We start from the raw sequence: 12,451 nt of genomic DNA, 5'->3' as shown, positions 1-12,451 counted from the left end.
TTTAACTGGGTTTCTTTTAGGGGTAAACCTTGAACCAATACTTGTGTGGTGAGGGATTTACATGTACCTCTTCCAGAAGTCTGTTAACTGCTTCTATATCATTATATGTCTTAGTCATCTGGGTCACACGATCCGAACATAGCACTGAAAAAAAAAACAAAAATGAAATAAATGTGCATCCCAGAGATACCAAACAGGAGGTCATTTCTAAGTGTGTTATCTTTAGGGTGAAGTTGTTCCTTCTAGCAAGTAATGAATCCTTTTCTTCTGTCAAAATCTAATTTCTGTCATTTTCAAGTGTTGACTTAAAGTGATATGGTCTGTAATTTTGCAAATTTTTGACAATGTCCTATGATTAAAAAATAAACAGATTCATCGAAAAATTTGTTACCCAGACCAGTTACTCATTTCAAATCAAATGTTGAGATACATGCATTATAGAACAAAGATTTCATGAATATTCATTAATGTAAGACCTATTAAGATGTCCTCATATGACACCTTTCAGTGTAAAAGGGAGAAACCAGTTCATAATCTTATTCATATCTGAATAGCGGTACATATCTGTAATTGGTGTGGTCATCATACTCATTATGGATACATGTAGAGCAATCAAAGTCGCCAAACTGCATTTTAACTACCAGTAATATTAAAATCTTTTTCTCATCAGATTCAAAGTTTTAAGTTTTGCAATTTTTCTTATCACAGAATCTTTAGCCAAGAATAAAAAATAAACTTGTTTATTAAGAATGTTTTGCTTTCTGACCATATCTCATAAAATCCACAGAAAAATCAAATACCAAACATACTATTGATTTAAACAATATTTATTCAAAATAATGAATAGATTGGGCAACAGGCAATGCCTATAAATACCCTCTACATACTATTCACATTCATATACAAAGAAGAAATCCTGCAAAATTGAAATTTTGTCCAACAACTGAGAAAACGCATATTTGAGCCAGCAGAAAGGGATTTTTGCGATGATTTTGTTTCAATTGATATGAAGCACATTTTATTGTTTTCTGATTTTTTGCAAATTCTTTTTATGTACTTAGAAGTCAAATTCCTGCATTATTATTTAATAATTTAATTTTGGTTGTAACTAGGGATGGCAACGAATATTCAAACATTCGAATATTCATTCGATGAGTTGATATTCGAATATGAATTTAAGATTCGAATATTCGGTAAATTTCAGATTTCATAAAAAGAAGTACTGTGATTAATAAATTTTGATTAGAACAGTGCTGGAATTATCCCTGTTTAATTTACTAGCGATCAATTTTGATCGCCTGATTTCTTTCACTACTTTCTTATCTTATAGATCTACTATTAATTACATGTATTTTGTTTTGAGTAAGGTGTTAAAGAATTGTACAATAATGCTTTATGTATAATACAAAACGTACTTTCATATTTTTTTTAGTTAGATATGATCGGATCTAGAATCGAGGACAACAAAATGAAATCTTAGAATGTCTAAAAGGCATGAAGAGTATAAATTAATTGATCATTGCATTGAACGGGTGTCCGACAGAATTAGTCTGTATTTAATATTGTAAAGGGCTTAATTTCAGAATAAATGTGTAAATTACTTGATTATCTCGGGTTGTACATAATCCTGAATTTTATATTCATTATCAGGAAATTAGTTAATTACCTAGGAAAATTGTCTATGGAAATATTTGTTTACATTGTATCAAAGATTATAATCATATCTCTTATTAGGCAGATAATTGTAATTCATTACACGTAATGAAATCTGAACAGTATACCGTTACGACTATATCTTGCCTTTGGTAAGACGACTGGTTCCTACTATAGATACAAGTTTCATTTGTTAAAATTATACTTTTCTACATTTAAATCAATTATTTATTTCAAACATTGACAAATATCAAATGGAATTTCTTATTGTACACCTGCAAAAGTCTTCATACAATTTTACTTCCAATATAAGTATACCTACGCTTAACCTTTCATGACGCACATTTGAAATAAAACAGATTTTATTTATTTTATCGAATATTCAAATATATTCGAATACTTTCATTGAATATTCGAATATTAATTATTGACAAAATTGACATCCCTAGTTGTAACACGTCATTTGATTGGACAAAAAAATTAGAAACTATATTGTATAACCTGGGTTGCCTACGTCACAATTACTTACATCAAAAACGTATCAATCTGCTTGACGTTATATTTAGAATGTGTACATTTTGAAGGCATTTTGAAGAGAAATGTCTTACTTTATTACACTTAATGATGGAAAATTAAATTAAAAGGGATGAATTTAATAGCTACCCAAGTTTTACTGGTATATCCTGAGTTGGAACAGTTTACGCTTTTTTATAAATCGCTTCACGGTTTACAAAGTGTAAACTGCCCCAACCCAGGTTATACCAGTAAAACTTGGGTAGCTATTAAATTCATTCCTTGATTATTTTTTTTTTTAATTACTGGCCATACCAAGTCTGAGAGATTAAAGAATTCTACAATTATACAAACTTTCCCTCCCATTATACTAGGTAATACTGCAAAGCTAGTACTATGGGGATACACACTACTAGCTAGAATATTTGAGAATGAGAATCTAACATCTAATTTTAAAATTATTTATAAAGATATAATAACTCTCAAATGAACAATTCCAAAACCTTACCATAAAATATGAAAAATTCAGCCAACCCACGCAAACTCTGCCAATAACAAACTAGCTTAACTTCTTGAAGTATTATGCATAAACCTGTGCATGTACCCTGGTATTAAAATCCAGTTGGCAGAGTAATCATGGGCAAAATAGTCTAACCCAGATGATTTAGTTTTATCTCTCAACCTTATTTGAATTCACTGGGATCTTTCACTTCCATTAATACATGTTTGTCAAGTTTACAAAGCTTAAAAAAATCTAGTTTAGCATGCTTCATTTCTAAGAAATTACATAACACTTGACACAAAAATTTTCCTTTTTAATGTTTTGAATTTGCTGAACTAATCTTGTGTATTTAAATGCCTGGCTCATATTCAAATAAAGATCAAAACATGCCGATAAACTTTTGACGTCGCCTATATATGGAGTGTATTATAATGTTTATGCAGTCTACATAAAAGACATGCAGTATGTGCCAAAACCCCCGTGTATGGAGATTAACTGTATAACTGAGTACCTGCTAGGTTCCATAGGTTATTGTCTGCACTGCTCCCCGACTCAAACTGATCATCCATACTCCATTGTTAAATAAACGTTGCAATTCAAGCTTCACAATTTTGTTTATTTTTCACTACTAACTGAGTAAACATTCAAAGCATCATTTTACTAAACTTTAAAGCCAGTTGTTAAAACAGAAATTCATATTTCCTAAGAATTTAAGCTTCTTTGCCCTCTTTTAACATTTCCAAAATCTCCATTAAATTAATTGTTTTTCATCAAAGGAAGTGTTAATGGGATGACCATGGTTCTGTCACCTTGGGGAACACACATTAATACCCATAGTTCTTGTCAATAATCCCAGTACACATGCTGGAGAGTTGTTACACAAAGCCGACATCCACCCAAATACAAGTCTAACCAATACACATCACTAGATCAATACTCAATCTATTGCCATCTCACCAATACACACAGTCAGTCACCAGGATAAATATTCCATGAGGGAAATTATTCCCAGGTAGCCAATATTCCAGGAAATCACCGTCAAATGACAGGTCCCCATCTGTTGCTATTGGAAACAGCATCAATTTTCTCGGTACTTTTTTGCATACATGTTCAAACTCAACTATTGAAAGCAGAGCAGTCACATCAATATTGGAATTAAAATCCGGTCCTTTACCTATTATCAGAATTATTACCAGATCTGAAATCTCAAAATCCGCAAGGTAAATGACATTTAATCCAATCAAAGAATTGATGTCAGATTATTAAATGCTGATGTTGCAATTTCATTCAATACACACAACAAGTATATACTGCAAAACAATGCCTTATTTCATGAAGGAATTATAGATGAAACCAGTCGCATTCCCCCATTTTGTACCAGCATATTCTAGATGAAAGAATTGAGTCTCCTTGTAATTCTAAATCAGCATTATCAAGTTTGTCAAGATTCTATGATGAGTCAAAGTTTGATTCAAATAAACACAAACCTAAACTGTTACTTATATGTGAACAAACAAAAACAAGCAAGATGCTAATCCAATTATGTCAATTCATGCAATCTGAATAGCTTTACATGTACACAAATCAAATAATCCTGTTAGCAATTAATATTCCATAATTTATAAATCCAAGTCTGACAAAGAATTTTTCAACACTCTGTTTTTAAGTCACCACATGGCAGAGTTCCAATCTTAATTTATATGTTAATTAAAAGCCATTGAAATTTTAAAGCAAGACACTTTGCCAAAACAATTTTACACCTTACAAATAGGCCTTTGATTGAAATCAATGACTGTTATACCCCAAAAACTGTTACCATATTCTTTTCAGTTTTGGTTTAGGTCAGTAAGTTTAAATTCACCCCCGTAACTTGCAGAAAGTGACACCCATCAGAAATACATTAACATACTCACGGTATATTGAAAAGAACATTTGTACTTATTGGAACAGAACTTTGTTTCGCACATACATTATGAATGGATCAATTGGCTTAGATGAACTATTTAAGACCTATTGAATTCCCATACACAAGGTATATGTAATCTATATAAAAATGCAAGTTTGCTAATCTAATTATCCACTTCAGTAACATTTTTGCACACATAGATCCATATACTGTAATTTTGTACATTATAGGTCACAGTAGTTCAAGCAAGTTCAAAAGTGTTAAGAAAACTTGTAAGAATAGGACTAAATTTCTTAAAGGTAAAACTGAACTTTAATAATCTTCTTTAAAAAACACAGCCATTTTTACACATTTCAAAATATGCCTATGTAAATAAACAAAGTAATTAGTAAATCTCATAAAAGAATAAAAGACTTAGAGTAAAACTTCTGATGAAGAATGTTTTCATCTCTCTACAGAGAAATAATCACATTGTTGTTTATAAGGAAATTCATCCAAGAACTCCTTTAACAAGTCAATAAAGCTATTCACAGAGAGAGGAGATGATTTCTCAAAAAAATTCTCCTTCCCAATACATATACTGATGAAGCAATTTCTGTTATACACTCAATCTCACACAGACAATACAGTTCTTGCTTCAATTCATTTCAGTAAGTTCTTTTATATCAGTGTACAACAAAATCAATAGTTACACAAAACAGTCCATGGTAAACAGTTTTTTTTAAAGTGCCTCCCCCCCCCCCCCTCTCTCTCTCTCTCTCTCTGTAACTGTCAACAAAATCCAGCCCTAACAAACACACCCCTCCCATAATGAATTCCCTCCCAGTTCCTTACCAAAGTACTTAAGCGTTTCCTGGATCTGGTCATTAGAGAGCTCAAGATCCTCGTCAATGGGGATAAGGGGGGTCTGGATCCAGTCCTCGTTCTCGTACCCACAAAAGTTGGTGATGGTGTCGGCCCGCAGGCGATACTTTGGGATCTGCTCCTCGATTAGACTGAGGATTTCTACTTCAGGGAGGTTTGCAAGATTACACACATCTAAAAAAAAAAAACAAAGAATTTTATACATAAAGCGTATAAAGACAGCCTTTGAAAACATCATATCAAATTAATACACTGTACCCAGTAAAAAAAAAACCAAGTGCAGAAATTGGGATGTCTTTGTATTTATATAGTTACATATATGTCTGTGAATTATTAATATGTACTGCTAAATTCAGACATGGATTATGGTCCATGTGGGACATTACATTACCAACCAAGAAATCTGGGGCAAAGAAGTTTTGCTTTAAAACAACTTGCTCAAACACAGATTAAAGTAAATATCTTGGCTATTTAAAAAGGCAAGTTGTTTATAGATAAACTTCTTTGTATATATCAAACATTATTAAATGTGTCTATCGAAAAGCACCAAAAAATTCTGACATAGCATAGTCATCCTACAAATTGTCTATGACAAATATTAAGTGAATACACACAATATTATATATAATACATATGACAATATCCACATTTTTTACCAGCTGTAGGCTTATCCCTATGAAATCTACATCACAAACATACACTCTGTTCTCTTTAACATTGTATTACATACAAAAGCTCCTCAATGACATTGATTCTCAGGATCATCGACACTGATGCGCATAACTTGCATCAGAAACTGTACTCTGTCTGAAGTCAGTGTCTGGGATGTGTTCCAATATTAATACTGATTATGTTGTGTTTTAATCATTATCAAAGCTAACATAACCGAATAAATTGACAGTAACTTATTTGCTTCTTGTTAAATATGGTTCCTCAGTATTATTCAAGTTAAAGATTGTGCAGAAACTTTCCTCCTCTGTACCTTCTAGTATATATTAAACTTCATAGCACAGTTTGACATGACATTTAAATAGCTTAAATTAAGAAATATTGATTTCTTTTTTAAATTAATTAGTTTTGTGAACTTTCCCTCTCTCTCTTACCAATATGGACTTTAGTGACAATCTTTACATACGTAAATAAATAACTTATTTTTATTATAAAGCTAATAAGTAATCTTTAATAAACAAACTACTAGAAGTCTAGAGAACTTCAGCCTTCAGTATCTTGGTGTTTTATTGAATGCAGAGTTTGCATTATGTAAGCTCCAAAACATTTCAAACATGAGCATACAATATCAAACGTGCTGTTGTAAACAAAAAATGTCATCTGGTCAATCGCTCACCGGCAATATTTAAGATGGGTAATGGCACCTACGTAAGATGGGTCTATTTCTACACAAAATTTAAATTGTTAGTTAATAATTTAGTGTCTATAAGCCTCGATCAATAAAAACCTATTAAGCATATCACAACCTTTGGTAGGGTCATTTGAAACACTTCCAGGACAGACGTTAATATTGCACACTTTCAATGTAAATACTGATATTGAGTAATTTTCATTATTTTTCAAGTTATTTCATTTAAATAATAATTAATATAAATCAATAGGAAAATGCTTGAGTTATATAATGAAAGAGTTATAGAGTTTATATTGGTGAATACTGGCGCTCGTTTGCTGTACAAATGCACACGTAAGTTCATGCATTTGTACAGCCAACTTGTGCCAGTATTTACCAATATAAGTTAAATAACCCTATAATACTTAATTTTACTATAATTAGGAATAAGTAATTAGTAAGTAACCAGAAGTCTCTGATGAGACTGTAGCTCTACTGGTTGTACTTATAAAGAAAGATAAAAGTAGCATTGGACTTGAAACTTTGCTACAGTAATAAATATAATAATGATCCTTGGTTTTGTCTGTTTTGTTTTTGTAGCAATATCTATTGCAATCAGAATAAAACTGTAGGAAGAGAGTAGCCTTCTATTTAAGTAACCATGGCAACATCAATCAACAAAATTAAAAAAACAATAATGACAATTATGTATCTCAGTGTAGTCTACTTGTATGCCAAGTTATACTGAAATCAGAAAAAAACGTGTAAGAGGAGTAGCAATTTGAAAGTATTTCACAGAAATTTCTATTTTTAGTAACCATGGCAACACTGTTTATCGAAATCCAAAACTGGTAAAGAGAATTATGTATCTTAGTGTAGTCTACTTGTGTGCCAGGTTATACTGAAATTGGACCAAAACTATAGGAGGAGTAACATTTTGAAAGTATTTCACATAAATTTCTATTTTTAGTAACCATGGCAACACCGTTCATTGAAATCAAAAACCGATAAAGAGAATTTTATATCTTAGTATAGTCTACTTGTGTGTGAAGTTATAATGAAATCAGATTAAAACTGTAGGAGGAGTAGCCTTTTGAAAGTTTTTCACAGAAATTTCTATTTTTAGTAACCATGGCAACACTGTTCATTAAAATCAAAAACCAATATATAGAATTATGTATCTTAGTGTAGTCTACTTGTGTGCCAAGTTATACTGATATCAGACCAAAACTGTAGGAGGAATAGCCTTTTGAAAGTATTTCCAAGAAATCTCTATTTTTAGTAACCATGGCAACACCGTTCATTGAAATCAAAAACCGATATACAGAATTATGTACCTTAGTGTAGTCTACTTGTGTGCCAAGTTATATTGAAATCAGACCAAAACTGTAGGAGGAGTAGCATTTTGAAAAATTGTTTACAGATGGACGGACAGACAGACAGCTAGACAGACGGACGGACGACGGACACCTTACTATCACATAAGCTCTTCTGGTCTCTGACCAGTAGAGCTAAAAATCATGTAAAGTGATTTTGCTGTTTCATACGTACATGTATAATTCAAATCCTTATAGTTCCATCATGTTTCATCACAACTTATTCAAGTTTAGAATTCAAAGTTTATGTCTTGAAAGTCAATAAAATGAGGAGTTATGCCAGTGGGACAATAAATAGAATTCTGAAGTATTTACCTCCAAGAGTGCACTGCATTTATGGATAATTCATCAAAATGCTTTTTATATAAACACATTGTCCAATCTGACTTCTGTAAAATGCAATCCTATTTAACAAAACCTTTTCAGAGTAATTTAAAAAAACATACTTCCCGCATTAGACTTTTGTCTCACTATCTTAAAGTATTTAATACACCACATTAATTTATGCCAATATATGAGAACTAAGTTGTTTTTTTTAATCTTAAATAATTATGCAGTACTGCATGAGTGAACTTCAATAATGTTGTCATCATTATGATAATTATATTCCTATATTTTGTGACCCTTAGTTCTGTTATTTTGTCTTACTACATTATGTGACTATCATCATCTTATCAATGTATTTACAATTATACACTCATAATCATGAATTACAAAACTCTAAACCTTCATAATTTCAATCAAATTTTTAAAAAAAAATCCCACTTTAGATACTTAATTACATAATGCATAAAATATTCAGCAAGATTTCCTGAAATAGCAATTTTATATTCCTTCTTAGTCAAAATAGGAAACACTGCAGTTTGCTTAGTTCATTATAGAATCATTTTTAGACTATATGTAAATCTAAATATTAAGTGGTATATCACTGAAAAAGAAAGGAATTAGGTTATCTAACAATAAAAAAACCCTGTAATAATGAATGTGAACTGGGTAATATTTCCTGCTTTGTCTATATTGATCTAGAAGATAAAATGTCTGTAAAGAATTTTATAAATGTAAATCTATACACAGAGGTAAAAGTAATTAATATAGTCTAAGTAAGTAATGATTATTTGGACACTTATCATGATTAATAATATGGTGAAATATGTTTATCAATGCTATCGTGTAAAAAAATTATTAAATACACTGTATAACAAAAAAAACATGTATTAGTATTAAAATCAATGTACATAAATCTTTACCTGTTTATATAAATCCAGGTGACATGTGATCTTTGATATGGATGTACTTATATTTATATACGTATCGTGTTATCATACCTCCCAAACAAATTAATGGTAAATGCATTCATTTGCACAGGTGAGTTCAAGTTCACTTGTAGAATATATATATCCTGTCCTAAATACCTACGTCACTATGAACGTACAGGTAAAAATGTACTCTCTGCAAACTTAGCAAAATCCTGAGATTTTTCTCTCCATATCAACCCCTGGTTATGTAACATACATGTGACATTTTCTTATCTTGGCTAAACCTCCCTCTTTGTTCATGATCATAAAACTTTTTTTTTAATTTGCTCTACCATAGAAAGAAGTCTGTGAAGTGTATATATGCAAACAAACAAACAAAATTGAAGGAGGACAAGATTTACAGGTCCATAACTTCTTCATTGTATTAATTAATATATTATATAAATACACATTACTGCATATAGTTGAGGGTTAACATTGAAAATTTTCACCCCAAGAAAACCACTGTCAACCAAGGCTGTGCTTCGGTTGACAATGGTTTTTCTTAGAGTGAAATTTTTCAATGTTAACCCTCAACTACATGCAGTATTTATTATATTACCATGGTAATACTGAATGTTTTAATACAAATACATTGTACAAATTAAGGTCAAGCGTGCAAGCGTAAATTCCATGCAGTCAATATTTTTTGGGAACATATCACCCTTCATCAAGCAATGTTGACTGTTGCTAAATCCTATCATGCTGGAGGGCATGGTTTTGTTCAGAGAGAATAGTGTTTTTCTCAACAATTCACGAAAAAGTATAATATATACCTGTAAATATATCCTCTATCTGGATACTTTCCACAATCAAAGCATATTTTTCATACCCCTGTACACAAAAATATGATCATACTCAGATAAAAGTTCAATGCTAATTAAAAAGCCATGTTGCTTTGGATGTTGTCTTTATAGTTAAAGAAAATGCTGCCATGGGAACACATCATATTGATGAGTTTGTTCCGATTTGCACAATTCCTGAGGAAAAAATCCAAACTGGAGTTATTCCAACACAAAAATTACTCCTTGGCTGATACATATAAGTTGATGGACTATTCAATACATTTTGGCTCATCCACTACTTTTGTAATTGCAAGAACAAGCAACTTTTTAAAGATTTGGTATTGAAATTTTGTTCAAATAGTAAGGCATCCCTATTCAGTTATAATAAACCAACTGGAATATGGTATCTCTGACTAGTTCAATTCTTCTTAACAGTTTAAGGTGTTGACTATCTTTAATACAGGGATGCAAGAGTTACTGTTCCTGAGTTATCCTTTTCTTTTTAGTTTTTATTCCCAAATATGGTTGATTCATGAATACATTTTCTTTCACACTTACCATCCATACCTCTATTACCTGTATATTATCATAAAATCATAGCATACAAATATGAAAGTATTTAAACAGACGATGATAATGAGTATAGTCTCAATGAAAACTAACACCAAGTTTAAATGTTTTACTATGTACCATATTTATATCTATAGCATAAAGATGCATTGGAATACAAACATCAATTGGTACACAGTAATTGATCAGTTAATTTGATAGCAATGATTTCTGACCAGTTTTCTTATGCGACTGATTAATCAGTTTTGAAAATCTAACATTTATTCAAAAACTGCTATAGTCTGCTTTAGCATAAACTTGTTTATATCACTTTTTCTTATACAGTTGAACTTATGTATCTCAAACATTGATATCTTGAATACCACGGACATATAAAGTTATTTGGAAGTCCCAACCACTTTTTGTTGATGTCTTTTACCCTCTACCAGTGATTCATTTTGGTGTGCATCCTGCGTAAATTACGCACAAATTTTGCCCAGGAAGCATTATTTCAATAAATGTGCATCCCAATGAACGCAATAAATTTATAGAAGGACATGTACTATTTTAAATTATTTCGGTATAATCTGATTCAAAACTTGACAGATTGCATCATATCCACGTGCTAAACGATATGCATGAACGATTTTAACAGGTATAAAGTTGCCAACAACAGGTCAGATTTCACAACTCAAGTTAAAAGCAATTATCAGAAAATATTTGAAAGTTAGATAGCATAGTTTGATAATCAATGGTTATGTCTATACGGTGGAACGTTTCTGAAGCGAATACTATACCTTTGTATTTAAGCTGTAACCTGTATCATTATTTTTTTTTTCGTTTCGTTTTTTTCCATAAAAGCTAAGAAGTATAAAATTTAATCATTTTTATTTCTGACTATTTATCATTCCTTCTTACGCTTTTTTTTTTTCACTTCATTCTGCTTCTGTGCATTTTATGACTGATACAATGTGTGAGATCGTATGTACGATCTAAAAATAGAACCAAAGTGCACAGTGGACAATATATTATTTTTATGACAAAAACTCATGTACTCTTATTTGGACAATTGATAGTAAAAATATAAATCACTCACAACTACAATAAAACATTTGCACTTTCGTGCATTACCCCTTTTTATTTCAACAGAATTTCCTCTGTAACATCTAATATACGGTACGATTTGGACGCATTGATTTTGGTACGGGACTCATTGCTGTCATTAAGAGGGGTCCTTTGGACCCATGATAACCATTTTCAAAATGAATCACTGCTCTACATCTTGAACCCTCGGATATCTCAAAGTTTTTTCTCAGTCCCATCAAGTCTGAGATAACAAGGTTTGACTGTATATGGTTTGTCACTGTCACATATACTTGAAGTAATAGGTTATAGTCCCAGAATCTACCATCAATATTGCGATTTTTAACCCTCAAGAGTTATTTATATTTGGTATTTATACATTTTTTAACAAAGACTGCTAAGTGGTTTTTCTTACCAGTCAAACAGCCAGCTTCTGAGGTCTCTAAGTTGGGGTCATTTGGGGCTCCATCTTGGGCGCTTACATCACATGTTGCATAGAGGGTTTCATCATTTGGGTCCAGTTTGTTGGCTAACAGTACACCATTCCAAAACACCCTCAAATATAGGGTGTGGGTGTTTGTCCTTG

The 12,451-nt window shown here is 31.4% G+C and overlaps 1 protein-coding gene across 4 annotated transcripts in view; it reads right to left on the bottom strand.

Moving 5' to 3' along the window:
- The window catches only part of LOC133174353 (trafficking kinesin-binding protein 1-like), a 29,582-nt gene extending 17,131 nt beyond the window's left edge, over positions 1-12,451 (bottom strand). For 3 of the 4 annotated variants that reach the window (XM_061309462.1, XM_061309464.1, XM_061309463.1), the window contains exons 1-3: positions 6,086-6,194; positions 5,409-5,612; positions 68-144 (exon numbers count right to left, since the gene is read on the bottom strand). In XM_061309462.1, the coding sequence (XP_061165446.1) occupies positions 68-118 (51 nt within the window). In that variant the 5' untranslated portion in view covers positions 119-144; positions 5,409-5,612; positions 6,086-6,194. Of the gene's footprint in view, positions 1-67; positions 145-5,408; positions 5,613-6,085; positions 6,195-12,280 lie in introns of those variants that run through there. The other variant, XM_061309465.1, reaches the window with a different exon arrangement.

This window comes from Saccostrea echinata, unplaced genomic scaffold (assembly GCF_033153115.1).
Source record: "Saccostrea echinata isolate AGI-Se365-2 ecotype Australia unplaced genomic scaffold, CSIRO_AGI_Sech_v1 ptg000057l, whole genome shotgun sequence".
Classification (NCBI taxonomy): Eukaryota; Metazoa; Mollusca; class Bivalvia; order Ostreida; family Ostreidae; genus Saccostrea; species Saccostrea echinata.
The sequence above is the reverse complement of the archived record's forward strand: the minus strand, read 5'-3'. Positions and strand labels throughout refer to the sequence as shown.